This window comes from Channa argus, chromosome 5 (genome assembly GCF_033026475.1).
Source record: "Channa argus isolate prfri chromosome 5, Channa argus male v1.0, whole genome shotgun sequence".
NCBI classification, from domain to species: Eukaryota; Metazoa; Chordata; class Actinopteri; order Anabantiformes; family Channidae; genus Channa; species Channa argus.
Window position 1 is genome coordinate 12,067,349 of NC_090201.1, and position 16,355 is coordinate 12,083,703.

Below are 16,355 nucleotides of genomic sequence, written 5' to 3' on the forward strand. Positions count from 1 at the left end.
TTGAGCAAATACCAAGGCTGAGTCCTTCCCTGGGAGACAGTCGTTCTTCTACAGGCTGGACATATTAGACCAAATACACAGACTCGTGAGAGGCTGTGCATCACACACATACAATCAGGAATTTAGAGTGTGTGTCTTTGTGTTTGTTTGTTTGTTTTTGTTACATAGTGGCTCTCACTTGTAGAGACATGCATGTACTCATGGGGACCAGATACTGGGAACTAAATCCAGAACAGAACCGAATTTTAGAATGATGAAATGCTAGGGTTTGTTAGGGTTAGTTAAGTATTGGTATGGTTTAGGTTATGATCAGTCTTAATAAAAAAAATAATAATCATTGAAATCATTATGTTTTTGTTTTACATGCATCATTCTTTGTTCTGCTCAAGTTTCAGAGTGAGAGCATGCTGATCTAATTTTGCTTGATGTTATTTTAAGGTAAAGATCCAAGGTACACATTTGGTGAACATGGTTTAAGGGTGGAGCTTAAGAAAAGAATGTAATCTAATCAAAGAGAAATGAAGCAGTCTATGCAGAATTTCATGGTAGAGGCTGCTGATTTCTAACCCGATAGGTTGTCTTTGAACCACATTTGCAGCCTGATCACAGACAAGGAGAACACCCACAAACTTCCACCCTAACTTTTCTGCCCATCTGACACATCAGCACCAAAAAACACTCATATTCTCTCTTTTTCTCTGCCTCTCCTTTTTGTTTGTTTTTGAGGGTCGATTTCATCAAGTACGGGTTAGTGATGAACTTAAATGTGCATTATCAGAAGGCTAACTAAGCAGATAATTCACCAGGGGCCATGACACATCTTCACATGACACATCTTCACACACCAAATGCCCTTTTAGTGAAAGACAGTAGCAGTGCAGAAAGTATTTATATATTTACATAGAGAATGAGTTAAACTGTTCTGTTGAGGGCTCTGTCTCAACCTGGACCACAGACATAAGGGCTAGTGAAGCATGGAGCTTTGCTTGTCTGTGGTTTTGCTTAACCACACTAAAAGACCACAGGCAAGATGAGATCTCCAAAGGTTAAGAGGTTGATAGATAGAGTGGCTCAGTCAGGGCTGATTGCTTTTTAGTGGGCGTAGTCTGGTCAATTGACACCTAATATGAAACTACTATAGAAGTGATAGTGCTCACTTTGCTTTGGTGCAGACACCCTAAATCTCTCTTACTGTAGTTTTCCTCTGTACCTGACCTTTTACTCTCTGAAATTCTCCCACGTGAATTTTTCACAGTGATTTCATTTTTCTCCATTAACCTTCTACCTTTTTTTTATCTGACAGTGTCTTCTGTGCCCTCTTCCAGGAAGAAGCCAGTGCTCTACATGAACTAGCAAAATCTGTTCTTGCTTTTATTCTGCCATGCCACATCATATTTGTGATGACTTTTCTTTTCTTTTTTTTCTCCCTTATACCAATCCCTCGTTTTGTATTTGTCTGCCTTCAGTTTAAGTCAGCACTATTTAAAGATCCCCAAAACCACACATTTGTACAATGTGTGTGAATCTGTGCACACATACTGTAATTTCAAATTTTTTTTTATATAAGTATGGCTGCATATGGGAGTACATTTAGGAATATGTTTTGAGTGTACTAACATGTGGGTTGCTGTGAAGTCACTTGCCTTTTTTTCTACTTTGCCATCTTGTCCTCAGTTTTTGGTTCTTCTGCCCTCTTGCCTACCCTGACCTGCTCTTTTTGCCTCCCTGCCATCATGAAGCAATCAGTATCTGTAGCCGCCTCCTCAAACTCTTCATCCATCAAGTCCACTGCCACCTTGGTCATTTATCTGAACTAGCAACTCATCCACTGCTGTACAGCCAGATAATCTAGTTTTGATTGATGATCGGGCACTTATGTGACCGCATGGCTGCGTGGGTATGGAAGTCATTAGTTGTCCGAGTGGCGGACAAACAGCAGAAGCAGCAGGAACTAGACTAATGGTTAGAACTTTTCATTTGCATTAATCTGTCTTTTTTTTTTCTTTTTCCTCTGTCTCTTCAGAGTAAAGAGGTTGGTGTACAGCTGCAGGAGGATGTGATGAAAGTTCTTAATGAGCTTTACACGGTAAGACAAATCACTTACATTACCTTCACAACATGTGAATTCAATATTATGGCGTGATCCATTGCATCTTGGATAACTCAACTTCAAAACAGTTACTAGTTTTTTTAACAGCATATTTAAAGAAGAAATTGCTACTTTCTTTTACTTTACTACAAGAAATAGTACAATGCAAGAAATGCATTTAGCATAGGACTATAGACAGAAGAAGTTATATGAAGATTTTGGAGCCACTTGCCTACAATTGGATGAAGATTTGTAGTCATACTAGTGACTTTGTTTTAGTGATAGCTGATATTTTGGTCAACCTACCCACCACTTTGGTCCATGCTCAAATAACTACTGGTTAAATTCCCATGTAATTTGGTGGTAATACCCCTTACTTTCTCATTAGTACCAACATTAAATAAGAATTTGTGTAATGCTTTGGCTTATAACCACATATCCACAAACCTCAAAGTCTGTGTAAACCATGCTAACAGACTTTAAACCATTGTGATCACAGCACCTGTTAAACATCAGCATCTTGGCATTGTCAACGTATGCATGGTGGCTGCTGTTGGCATTTAGGTCAAAGCACTGATTTGCCTAATTGCAGCCTCACAGAGTTGCAAGCATGTATACCCTAATCGATAAAGTATGTTTTAAAACGTGATAACTTGATGTACACTGACAATGCCATATGTATATTCACTACACAAATATGTGTTGTTGTGCAAATTGTTACTAACTAGAGATTTATAGCATTGTTGATATTTCACACGTCATCACTAGCTGTGGGTTTGGTTTCACGCTGTCAGGGACTGAGTGTCGGGTTACACGTGACCATACTACTGCCAGAAAGACTAAGAAGATCACAATGTGTGTGTGCGGGCAAAGTTTCTTTCTACAGCATGGTTCTGAGCAGCAAGCAGGCATAAAGTTTCATTTCAGCCACTGAGAAAAGCAGCTCTAGTGCTGTAATTATAGTATAAAAGATCTGGTTTGAGTGACGTGTGTGTGTGTGTGGTTGTGTGTGTGGGATTCTCTGCAATGTTTTAGAATGGCAGTGCTGGATTTAAAAAAAATCTGTCTATGTATTGTGTCTCAGCACTCCACTGTCTTCATTCTGCTGATTGGCATAATCCCACTTTTGATCCACAGCCAAAACTGGTGGAGACACACTTAGAAAAAACACATAAATGTTTGTCTACAAATCCTAACCCGTGTTCCCAGGTGATGAAGACATACCACATGTTCAACACTGAGAGCATGAATGCTGAGTCCAAGTTAAAGGAGGCAGAGAAGCAGGAGGAGAAGCAGATGGGACGTTCCGGTCGACAGGACGACAGACAGACGCCGCGTTCCCCCGACGCATTGGCCAACATCAAAGCCGAGGAGAAACCTGTCAGACGTTCCAGTGTCAAAAAAATTGAAAAGATGAAGGAGAAGGTGAGTAGGTCTTGGTGTGGTAGGGGAGCTGAAATAAGGGGCAGCGAGAAGAAAGGGAGAGGAGAGCTGTTTCAGAGCACTCCACCTGTTGTGACACTGACTTATGTGTGTCTCATGAATGATTTATAAGAACACGAATGGTTTATTGCTAACCTTGTCCACTACAGCTGGGGCCTGTCAAGACATGATTCTTCACTTCTTGTTATCTATAATCAATACTGAAGCTTTTTACTCCAACACCTGTTATCCCTCTCTACCTGTTCTTTCCTCCAATCAGAGACAAGCTAAGTACACAGAGAACAAGCTGAAGGCCATCAAGGCCAGGAATGAGTACCTGCTAGCTCTTGAGGGTACAAACTGCTCTGTCTTCAAATATTACATCCATGACCTCTCCGACATTATTGATGTGAGTATAAACACACAGTTTGACTCTCTGGGAGCAGTTATATTAGTTAGATAAGTAAGTTAGTCTTTTCTAATGAAGACACTAGTCTGCTCGTCCTGTTGCATGTTTCCTCTTTTAGCATTTTATTATTAAATAATAACTGATTTTTGTCTGTTTTTTGTTAATTGTATCATTATTATTTATGTTTCATGCCATCTGTGTGTTTTTATTTATATATATATATATATATGTATATATATGTGTGTGTGTGTGTGTATATATTATTATTATTATTATTATTATTATTATTATTATTTTTTTTTTTTTTTATATATTATTTATGTGTGTTTGTGTGACAGTGCTGTGACCTTGGCTACCATGCCAGCCTGCATCGTGCTCTGAGGACCTACTTATCTGCAGAACAGAATGTAGAGACATCTAGACACACTGGCCTGGAGACACTGGAGGGAGCGGCAGAGAGTCTAGAGCCTAATGTGGACAAACAAAAACTGATGGAGACCTACAACAATGTTTTTTGTCCCCCAGCTCGCTTTGACTTCCAGTCACATATGGGAGACACGGTACAGTTTTGTCAGAATGAGGGCATCTGTAAATGTGTTTTATAACTTTGTTAATCTTCTCTATGAACTGTATATGTTTGTTTTTGCAGATGGGAGTGGTGTGTGCACAACAGCCACTGGAAAGCGACCTGCTCCAGAGGTGCCAGCAACTGCAGTCCCGCCTCTCCACACTCAAGATTGAGAATGAAGAGGTCTGACATATTCCAGTTTGAGTAATATTATTTATTTACAGTTGTTTTGTGTGTGTTAATCATAGCTTCTGATTTATATAATATTTTCTACCCTGTACTGCAGGTGAAGAAAACCATGGAAGCCACTCTGTCCACCATCCAAGACATGGTAACTGTGGAGGACTATGATGTGTCTGAGTGCTTCCACCACAGCAACAGCATGGAGTCGGTCAAGTCCACCTTCAGTGAATCCTATCTCAGCAAACCCAGCCTGGCCAAGCGACGGGCCAATCAGCAGGAGACTGAGCAGTTTTACTTCACGGTCAGTGCCATTGATGGTCATCCATGATTTCTCAGAAGCATTAGTGAGATCTTTACTTGACAAAGGTCTAAGTTTTACTTTAATTATACATGTTTATAATCTGCACATGATGTGACGCGTGTGTCTCAATGTGCTATAGAAACTGAAAGAGTTCCTCGAAGGCCGGAGCCTGATTACAAAGCTGCAGGCCAAGCATGACCTCATCCAGAAGACCCTGGGAGAGAGTGAGTGGGACTAGTGGAGTGTCCTTCATATCTTTTTAGAAGTCATCTTTGTGTCCTGTTTGTGTGAGTGTACTGGGGGCTATGCAGCAAAAGGGAGATGGATTCAGGTAAGTTAGTGGCCAGATGCAGAATGGGGCACAGATCAGAGAGATGAATAGTGTAGTGGGACACATCAGAACCCATGCAGGGCAACAGAATGAGTTTAATATATCAAATAATCACAAGCTGTGTGTGTACTGAGGGATAGGTCACAGTGACAGTGACCATATGTCGATGCAGCTGTGGGTATAAGTGTGTGTTAGGAGGGGGGGTTTCCTCAGGGCTGAACATGTCTGTGTTTCTACAACCTTACCAACAACCTCTCCTAAACTGTGTGTGTGTGTGTGTGTGTGTGTGTGTGTGTGATTAAATGGGAAGTTTGTCTCCTTGTGTCTGTTTCATCTAAAGCCATTTCCTTGTGTCCTGCTTCTGCTTTAACTGCATCTCTTCCCCCCCTCTCTCTTTTTTGTCACAACCCCTCTCCCCTCTCCCCTCCCCCTCTTCCTGTTTCTCCCTCCTTTAGGTCAGAAGACTGACTGTTGCCTTGCCAGGTAGGTGTGGTAAAGGAAGGAAACATGCTCACACACACAATTTCATATAGCAGTGTTTAAGCTTGATTTCTTAGCAGCCAGAGGTATTATTTTTCCCTGTCACTGTTTATAGATATTCTCAACACTTGTGCATATGTGTCTGTGTATACAAATAAAGTGTTACCAGAGTTGTAATTATAAATAGACTTTCTCTGGGAACATAATGACAGAGTGCTGTTTCTTTATTTCCCCTCTCTCTCTCTCTCTCTCTGTGTAGTGGACGGAGAAACTCGACAGTACGGAAGCAGGTAATTATCTGTCATAACTGTGTGTGTGTGTGTGTGTGTGTGTCTGTGTGTGTGTGTGTGTGTGTGTGTGTGTGTGTGTGTGTGTGTGTTTTGTTTCTGAATGGATGTTAGTTTCCCAGTTAGAGCCTCTCTAGCGTTGTTATTAACTCATGCTACACATTTCCTCGCATTATCCTCATCCCTCACAGGATGCATGGACACATAGATGTCAACAGCATTTTGTTTATCATCACATAATTCAAATAAATCTAACCCAGCACACAAAAGCATACCTTTATTATCGCAGACTGATCGGAATCTGTGCAGTCTGTTGACATTCTATCATGCAGTCTGAAATAACACATTGGTCATCAAAAGAACTTCTCCTCTGGGGAATCTCATGTTTTTGGCTCCCCCTTGTGGGTGACTTGTGCTTTAGTCATTAACGATCACTTCACAGAGAAAATGCTGATTGTTCAATTCAAATTATAGTCAGTTGTCAACAAATAAAACCATAATTGGATTTATAGCATGAGGGCACATATAATGTCCAACATACAGTCCCCAGTCTCACCTCCCAGAAATTTGTTGAAACCCAAAACAAACAAAGGGAAAAGGGAAAAACCACTGTCTCCTAGCAACAGCTGGGTACTGCACCCACCCTCTCTCCCTCATGTCTGATACCCATTCCTCCTCCACTGTGCACCAATGTGTGTGAGTGTGTGAAAATCGTCCTGAGAAGAAATGTGCTATGTGTTATTTTCACATCTTCCTCTTGCTGAAATAACTCTCCCCATGTTTCAGGACTCAAGTGAGGCCATTCCCCTGATGGTCGAGAGCTGCATCCGCTTCATCAGTCGCCATGGTGAGTACATTTCTCCTGTAAAGTGATAGGTTTACCATCAGCCTTTTCTGTGCACCGATTGGTTACAGTGTTATGTCAGGAGTGATTGGTTCTTGATCAAATTAAACAATACTAATTATTTTAGTTTGAAAATCTATGATCTCCACGAACTCTGAACTCCAGAAATTAAAAAGCAGTCTAGATTTGAACACCTTTTTATGAATTTTACATCTGTGTAGGTCTGCAGCATGAAGGCATCTTTCGAGTGTCAGGCTCTCAGGTGGAAGTCAACGACATAAAGAATGCCTTTGAGAGAGGTACAGCTTTCAGCAAGAGTTAACTTGTGTACACAGAATATGTTTATTCAGTGCTTTATTATCTTTTCTTACCCCCTCCTCTTTTTACTTCTCACCCGGAAATAGGTGAGGATCCTCTGGCAGGGGACCAGAATGACCACGACATGGACTCTATTGCGGGTGTACTGAAGCTCTATTTTAGAGGACTTGATCATGCCCTCTTCCCTAAGGAAGTCTTCCATGACCTCATATCCTGTGTCTGTAAGTGTTGCATTGTTTTGTGGGTTTATGTGCATTTCTGTGTGTGCTGAATTGTGCGAGTAATCTCCTGGGTGTTATGGCTGTGTTATTTTCCAGCGATGGAAAGCCTCCATGAGCGAGCAGTCCACATTAAGAAGGTCCTGCAATCTCTGCCAAATAAAATCCTTATTATCATGAGATATCTGTTCGCCTTCCTTAACCAGTGAGTAGCAGGATGCAGACACACACACACACACACACACACACACACACAATAATATTACAGCAAACCATCTGGTAGCAGTGTACCGTATATGCATCCATTTGATAACTGCGTCTAAGAATATAAAATGGTCCATCATTTCATATAAAGTGCAGTAAACCAGAATTTACATATCTGGTTATAAAGGTAGTAGAGCATAATATGCCATCTTTAAACATTCTAAGGAACATTCTCTATCCTAAACCACTGATATTCCCCCTTAAACATTCAGGGGTTTTATTAACCAGAGAGGTCACAACGCTGTCCTTTGGTCTTCTCAACTCCTTCTGGCACACCAAATGTAAACTTCCTGTAGGAGCCATGTTAATGGAACGTTCATTTAAGGACACACACTGAGAAAACACACATAAATGTTTGTCCACAAATACTAATGTATTTAAGAAAGCCTACAGTGATTAGAGCTAGGTGTTTTGGTGTTGGTTTGTGAGGAGGCAAAGAGTTTTTTGATTGGGCTTATTGTTGGACTTTATTTCTATGAGCATGTGTCTAAACAAATTCTCAAACCAGCAGTTTATCAAAGAGTCACCTTATCCCTGGGGAATAGTTAAATTTCTTACTTCAGGTCAAATTTATTTTTATAGCCCAGTATCACATTCAGGGTCTTACTACAGACACAAACCCAAATGCATAAAAACGACCAGGAAAAGCAGGAAAACATCAGCAGGAATAATTCAAATAGAGACTAATAAGAGTGACTTGTGTAAAAGAAAATCTTTTAGGTAAGTTTTGCTTTGTTTGTTGTAGAAAAGAGCTGAATTTATGCTTTTACCCAGTCCGTACTGTATTTTATCCACCCATGTAGAGACACATTCCAAGTGCTCTGATTTATGACGTAGCCTTTCAGTAAATGAAGGTAGCAAAGGGGAGGGAACGACATCAAGACTTTGCAGATGGGAGACCTAAAATATGAAACTCCCAAGTAAACCAAGTGATCTGAGACAGAGGGAAAGTGTCTTCTTTTGCCGAAGTGATTTACAGTCATCTCAGAGCTCCTGGTTCTACTCACGCACTGAAAAACACACACATCATCAGCTCTCTTCATCATCATTCAAATTAAGTGATATATCATGGGTAAAGTGTACTGTTGGACTTGATTTCATACGAAACACACACACACACACACACACACAGAATGTGATATAGGCTATAAATAACATTTCATGGCTGTTTTGTATAATTTGTATGTTTTAAGAGAAGGAGAAAATGCCCTCCAAAACACTCTGCTTTCCCCTGTGCACAGCCTGTCCAACTACAGTGAGGAGAACATGATGGACCCCTACAACCTGGCCATCTGTTTTGGTCCCACCCTGATGTCTGTCCCCGAGGGCAATGACCAGGTTTCTTGCCAGGCCCATGTCAACGAGCTCATTAAAACAATCATCATTCACCATGACAGTATCTTTCCTGGACTGCAGGCTCTGCAAGGCCCCATCTACACAATCCCTGGAGCAGGAGATGACTTTTGGTAAGAGCCAAAAATTGGTAGAATGTGTATGAGAGGGGAGCAATAAGTCCTATAGGGTATAACCTAGGAAGCCACTACGATGGCGAAGAAGGGTGGTTTAGGGTGATGAGGAGGACAGAAAGGAGGATTGCTTGTCTGCTCTGCTCAGGGCCAGTGGACCATGAGGATCAGCTTACCCACCATCACACAGGAGATTAAAGTACTGCCTAACCACATCAGCTCAGCATGCACAAGCACACCACAATGTGCACAAGGGCCAATTTTCAGTTTTGCTGTAATGATAAACCTTGGCACCAGTTATAATTACAGCTGCCAGTCAGTGCAGATGTTTAGACTGCAAGTCACACTGTAGGAGCACTGTTCAGTCTGTGTTGTATGAAGCATAAACAGAAACTGTTATCCCTTTGGCATGGCTGTTCCACCCAGGTATTTTGCTTGTTTTTTTTAATTGCCTAATTTCTTTGTTTTAGACGGATAATATTCACATTGGACATGGCCTTATGTAAAAACCTGGCCACAAGCCTTGGTGTACTTCCCTAGCTCTGGGTACTTTAGTGATTTAAACCTGAACAGACAAATTTGTAACAAAAATGTTCATAAAAAGAGTGTACAGGTTTGCACAGGGGTTATGATGTCAGTACTAAACTGTATTGTGGTATGTCCTGAATGAGTGCCTGTGACCAAACAGATGGATATGAGCTGTAGCTGTGAGTCATTAAACACATACCTTTCTTTTGAACTGGTCTCATATCTGAATTTTCTCTGTTCCTCTTAAGCGGGCTACATAGTGATAGTCCACACTGTGAGCCCCCCCTTGTGGAAGAACCTGCGCCTGATACTGTCTCTGTGAGCCACAACAACAGTGAAGATGGTAAATGGAGCAACTGTACACACACACACACAAACTAGCACTGTTTAAGATAAATATTTAAAAAATTACATTTTTGAGCTAGATTTTTGAGCTAGATTTAGATTTATTTGTGTGACCATCTTTCAATGCACATTTCTAAGTTATTATAATATTGGACTGAAGCAAATACCTCTCTTTACAGTATAATTCAGTATATCAGTGATCTGTGCTCTGGGGAAATGCATACAATTGTCTTCCTATAGAATAAATGTTTGACAGGAGGAATGTGGGTAAAGATAGATAACAGTGATGAGGTGAAAATTAAATATTACTCAAACAATAAAAAATTGTGGGGCCTTATATTAATCATAAAGAAACATCTTTATCAGTTATCTCAGGACATTATTTCAAATATCTGCAAACAACAGAGAGCAGAAACATAAAATCCTATTGACAGCAGCTTACTCAACAAAAGCGGTTAAGAGTGGGTCTAAAGCTGGACTGCTGTGGCTGAATTACAGTATTATCCTCCAAGTAGACACACAGTTCTTCATTAGTAATTGTGGACAGACAGAACAGCTGGAATATAATTTGATGGTTGTTGAGGTTGAGGTGTCACTCTGTTTATATAAAAGAATTCACGAGTTTCCTCTTGTCAGCAGATCTTCCTGCTTTTTTCACCAGTGACTGTGGCTAACCTTTTAAAACTGCTCACACCGTGCTCTCAGTAAACCTGTGAATTATGCTGCTTTGTTATAGCTTTGCATTTCTTTGACTTAACCTCTGTGCAGTCACTAAATACAGCTGGATTAACTTGCTGTGAACTAATCTGGCCTCCCCTCTCTTCCACGTTTCTTTTCTTTCATGTTTGTTGCACCTCCTTGCTTTTCTGTCGCATCCTGTCTCTGTCTACTCTTCTCTGAATCTCAGGCTCCTTGGCTGTTTCAGAGTCAGACCCGATTGAAGCTGTTGCTCGGTTTGACTACTCCGGACGGACTAGTCGGGAGTTATCGTTCAAGAAGGGTGCCTCTCTGCTTTTGTACCAGCGAGCCTCTGATGACTGGTGGGAGGGACAACACAATGGAGTGGATGGTCTGGTGCCACACCAATACATTGTGGTCCAAGACACGTAAGACATATTTCAGTCCTGGTCTTGATCAAATATCTGCTCAAGCAATAAAACCAATAAAATTCTTTTCAAGGTACATTCTCAGCTCAGTTTGTGTCATCTATTTTTCTATTATAAATACTGTAGGATGATCTCTGATCTTCTGGGAAATGCAAACTCCAGTCTAAAAGCCTTCTCTAGAAAACATTAACAGTTTCAAACATTAGTTTGACCATAAGTAAAAACAGTCCACTGGAAATCACCGTAGCTAAGAATGCGTAATTACTATGATAAGATCACATCAGATCAATTTCCTTTTCAACTTCACCTGTTAAATTCATGTGGGTGGAATGATGGGTTTACATAGGTCTAAACAAACAAAGGCTTTTTAAAATTGAGTGCATTTTAGATTGGCTAGCAGACATGAGAATATGGATCAGGTGTCTTAGAATCTAAACTGGGAAACAAAAACCACAATGTACACATTTTATTGATGGTCCAGTTGTGGGTAATTGTTTTACAGGTACTAAAGGTTTAGATGAAAAGCTACAAGGATTTGCAAATAAACCTTTTCCTAACTCTGCATAAAAAAATCACATTTTCTAAAACTCTACAACAGATTTTGAGAGCAAAGTGATAGTGCTATACTTTCATAACAGAATATAATATGAAAATGATACCCAGGATGACCAATGCAAGAATTCCCCTTTAAGCTGGACTTGGTTTTTATGTTTTTATGTTATGTGTTTAATGTCTGGTATTTAGTACAGCAAGAAAACAGTTCTCATCAAAGCCAACTCTTCTCTTCATTATCATAATCTGGATTCAGCAGCTACTAATTTGAGTTGGGGGGTGGGATGCACCATAGTCAGCTTTGTCATGATGATTGTTTCAGGGCTGATGGAGGACGGGGAAGTCCAAAGCCAGATGTTGACTCCAGGGACCTGCTGGAGGAGAGGGTGTCCACTAGAGGAAGTGCTGCTTCTCCTACGGGGGCCCATGTGGCTGACATCTACCTAGCCAACTTGAACAAGTGTGTTACAATCCAGTTTACAGTTGTTTTACTGGAAAATTAAGTTAGGGCCACAAGGTGTACACGCCCAAAAAAAAAAGAAAAAAACAACTGAAATGATTAAAGAGTTGCTTTTGTTTTTGGTTTCAGTTGGTTTTGTCCCTGAATTGGCTTTTAGCACCCTTTCACTTGAATCTCAGCATCATATTAGGCTTTTAACTGAAACATTTATTACATTCAGGTTGAGGAAACGTTCAGAGCCTGGGAACATCCGAAGAACATTCCGGAGCTCAGAGAGTGACAGTTCCAGTCCAGGAGCTACTGGAGGAGGGGTGAGAACAGCTTCTTTTCCTGCTGGCGAGGCTCTGGTGAAAGAAACAGGAGAGAAACGACCAGTCAGTGCTCACAGCATTCTCAACTCAGTCACTCGCCACTCCTCTCTCAAGACCAAGGTACTGTAACATTTTACTGTATCTCCAATTAATAACTGTGTTAAATTGACCGTTTAGTTGAAAGTGGCCAGCTTTTAATCGCGACCATTGTGAAAGTTTAGGTGGAGAGTCCACAGTTAAAGAAGACAACTACAGCAGGGCGATCCAAGAGCTTCAGTAATCACAGACCACTGGATCCTGAGGTCATAGCTCAGGTTGAGCACAGCGCACAGGTACTGGTCTCAGTTCAGCTTTCTACCATAAGAGACATTGTTGTGTACATGTGTTTGTTTACTTTATATCTTCCTCTCATGCTGCAGGAGATTGAGTTCGAAAGACAGAGCACCTCCAAACATACGCACGCCCCTGATGTGGTCTTGGACACACTGGAGCAACTAAAAGGTGGGAGTGGTGGTGGAGGAGGAGGAGGTGCTTCAGAGCCCTCCAGTCCACTCCACTCCCGTCTGTTGCGGGATAGCGAGGTGGGGTCCTCGCATGTCCACTCGCTTCAGCGCAGTGCCTCCTCTGCCAGCGATTCACCTTCCTCCTTCCGCCCTGTCAAGAGCCAACCACGAAGCCCTCTGCCCTCCACCACCTCGCCCTCTCTGTCCTCTTCTGTACCTTCCTCTAGAGAGGTGCGCCCCCCAGCAACAAGGCCGAAGCCAGTGGTGTTCCCAAAGAGTGGAGGAGGGGGTGGCAGTCCAGCCATGGGCTCCCCAACCTCCACCGTTCCCCCTACACCCCCTCCTCCACCTGCAGGCCACATGCTCTCACTCCCATACACTCCTCCTCCTCCTCCTCCCCCACCTCCACCCCAGTCTAATGACAAATCCTGTCCAGCTTAGGTTGCCGTGATCTAAACGATGACACCGATCCTAACGAACTCTTAGATTCTTACAGGTCTTCTACCATGTGATAGAAGCACTTCTTCGTTACACACACACACACACACACACACACACGACCCCTAACCCACTACACATGTGTAGCATTCACCTCATGGTGTCCAGGCTTTTTACCACTTTCCCTTGGAGTGTCAAGAGTTTTCTCCTGCCCTCTTCTGGCAGCTCAGCTTAATCCAGACCAGCTATTACGGGGCATAGTAACCATTGATGCCCTTCAAAGACACATCTTTGTTTTTTGCTGCCAGAAAGACTCCAGTGACCACTGGTTTTCAAAATCTTGTACAAGGGAACAGGACTCAGGATGGACATCTACATACCTTGAGCACCAGGAGCTTACATACACTAATTTGCAATGTTTGAAATTGTGTTTAAGTGGGTTTGCAAAAGTGTTAGTTGCCTTTACAACACAGATCTAAGTGAGGATCAAAAAGCACTGTTTGATTTTGTAAAGTAGGAAATGACATTTTTTTTCTTTTGCAATGACCCCATGACTAGAGGACTGGGAGTGAGTATTTGATTCCCAAGAACAGACTGTGAAATGCTAAGATCTTGCTCTTTGTAGAAGTAAAGCACAGACTGGCTGCTTCAGATGTGGAAGACTGGAGATAAAGCTGGACTTTAAAAATGTTTAAAGGAAAGAAAACTGTGCCAAATATCAGTACAAGTCTTGTGATCAAGAGCATTATTTTATCTATTCCTCTAGTGTTTGATATGTTGGTGATATATTTTTTTTTCTTGTTGTAAAATTACTGTTCAGTACAAGTACCACAAGAGGAGCTCAGCAGGAGCAGTGTTCTCCAATATAGCTATCGTGGACCACAGTAATCTTAAATCCAGATAGAGCAATAAAATGATGAACGCTGGTGGTTTGAGGCATTATGCTGCTTGCAGCTCTATTCTGTGTATGTGTGTAGGGGACCACTGAAACCCAACATTTTTATATGTAATGTTGGATTGTGCGCACACACATTTTATTCAGATATGTGTGTGGTGGTGTTTTGTGGCAGCTAAACACCTTTCAGGTTTTCCTTGCATGCTGGGGCGATAACCAGTAGCCACAGTTGCAAGCTGGCTGATTGCATTAGTTTATGTATCTGCAGTACCAGCTATAGAACAGCTTCAAACAAGGTGACAGCTTGCTCCTTTAACTATATATTTCAATTAACAGTAAAAAGGGTTTTAATATTCTAATGGTGTGTATGTACGTTTAATAACCATGATGATAACTGGAAGCATGGAGCTGAGGTTCCTCCTGAGTGTGTTTAGATAAAAGCACAACCGAACACCTCATCCAGTGCACTCTTAGGCAAATTTTGCTTTTATTATTACCTTTTTCCCAGTTGTTTATTAATGCTCAGTCTGTTATGATAAAATGTGGAAATGTGTAGCCATCTGGGTGTGAGCATGTGCGCCTGTGAAAGCATGGGTGGATGTAGATTATGTATGCACCTCAGCTCATCTCATTCCAGCCTTTCCCACCCACTATAAAGGGATACCACCCAACATCAACAGATATCTGTAGATCGACAAGAAAACTCTTCTCCCATGTTCAGGAGTACCAGCAGCCTTAGTGCTGAATAAATATGCACTGTGTACATTTGACCAGAAAAATAACCTGCAGGGAACCATGAAATGTCTCGTTTTCAGTCACTGCTGTAACAACACCCATGTCGTTGAAAAATCTTTTTTTGGGGGGGGGGGGATACTGAGTACCTTTGCAGAATTAGACCCAATGAGTTAAGGCATATGTTGCTGAACACTGACTTAGAAACATGCCATTCAGAGTGAATGAAATAAATTTATATAAAATTTTTCACTTTCTTGAGGAAGTATTGAAATCGTTTTACCCTCTTGTCCTCACTATCCCTACATCCCTACATACATTCTCCCGAGCTCTTACGCCCAAAATAAATCTCACACTGCATTCCTGTATGCTCTCTACCAGGTAATTTATAATTGTTTTTTTAATCTGTATACTGTTTGTGTATTACCTGGTGTATTTGTGTTGCTCTTACCTCATGACAACTGGAGGGCCTGTGACTGTGGGAGTGTTAGTGGTGATGTACTCACCTTATCAATATGTAAACTCTACTACATACAGACATGCATGTGGGTGGTTGTTGTATTATAGTCCAGCTGTGCTGTCAAGGGGAGCTGGGACCCTCTTCTATCTCAAATCAATCATCATGCACTTGAACAACTTGGCTTGTGTGTGGACTAACTGTGGGGATGATTTGTCAGAATTGTTGAATATGCATTTTGTGTCCATGTGAAATCAGCAGAACTAAAAAAAAAACAAAGACTGTAATGTCAAATCTATTTATAGTTGTCTGGAGAATCCTGTGTTCAGATGTACTTTGTATATACAATGTTGTACATTACAGAGGTACACTCTTTTTTGGTACAATATTGTACAGTAATAGCAATAGTAGCTTAATCAAATAGGCCTTATATAATTCTGCGTAGTACTTGTAGTAAATCTGTTTTTTTTAAATAAACATTGCTTGCTATAAAGATTCTTCATTTATTTCATGTTTGTTCCAATAACGTCTTTGTCCAAAGAAGAGATGGAGAGTCAAATAATCAAATGTAAATGATGTAGTTTGGAAAATAGTTTAATCACTTGTGAGGTTGTGACTCACAAGTAGTTTCACAACCGACTTAAATATTCTCATTGAATGTAGGATTGCAATGATGGTAAACTACAAATCCTAAAAATGATGCCCTGAAATCTTTCTCACGGGGAAACGACTGTTGATGCTTGTCGTTATGCTGATACATGAACAGCAGGGTGGAAACTGCTGACGCTTCTTTCTGACCTGGAGGTGGCCAGACTGGTATCAAATCTAAGAGTATGTGCCAGCCCACT

General features: G+C 41.1%; 1 protein-coding gene across 7 annotated transcripts in view; it reads left to right on the plus strand.

The window, feature by feature from the left end:
• srgap2 (SLIT-ROBO Rho GTPase activating protein 2) overlaps positions 1-15,984 on the plus strand; it is a 49,515-nt gene extending 33,531 nt beyond the window's left edge. For 4 of the 7 annotated variants that reach the window (XM_067504342.1, XM_067504337.1, XM_067504343.1 and 1 more), the window contains 20 exons: positions 2,024-2,086; positions 3,299-3,514; positions 3,792-3,920; positions 4,259-4,480; positions 4,570-4,671; positions 4,775-4,972; positions 5,112-5,196; positions 5,759-5,786; positions 6,043-6,073; positions 6,857-6,917; positions 7,136-7,213; positions 7,319-7,453; positions 7,550-7,655; positions 8,956-9,180; positions 9,957-10,051; positions 10,961-11,159; positions 12,034-12,171; positions 12,392-12,602; positions 12,704-12,814; positions 12,902-15,984. In XM_067504342.1, the coding sequence (XP_067360443.1) occupies positions 2,024-2,086; positions 3,299-3,514; positions 3,792-3,920; positions 4,259-4,480; positions 4,570-4,671; positions 4,775-4,972; positions 5,112-5,196; positions 5,759-5,786; positions 6,043-6,073; positions 6,857-6,917; positions 7,136-7,213; positions 7,319-7,453; positions 7,550-7,655; positions 8,956-9,180; positions 9,957-10,051; positions 10,961-11,159; positions 12,034-12,171; positions 12,392-12,602; positions 12,704-12,814; positions 12,902-13,426 (2,958 nt within the window). In that variant the 3' untranslated portion in view covers positions 13,427-15,984. The remainder of the gene's footprint in view (positions 1-2,023; positions 2,087-3,298; positions 3,515-3,791; positions 3,921-4,258; positions 4,481-4,569; positions 4,672-4,774; positions 4,973-5,111; positions 5,197-5,758; positions 5,787-6,042; positions 6,074-6,856; positions 6,918-7,135; positions 7,214-7,318; positions 7,454-7,549; positions 7,656-8,955; positions 9,181-9,956; positions 10,052-10,960; positions 11,160-12,033; positions 12,172-12,391; positions 12,603-12,703; positions 12,815-12,901) is intronic. The other 3 variants (XM_067504339.1, XM_067504338.1, XM_067504341.1) reach the window with 3 other exon arrangements.
• Positions 15,985-16,355: the final 371 nt, after the last annotated feature.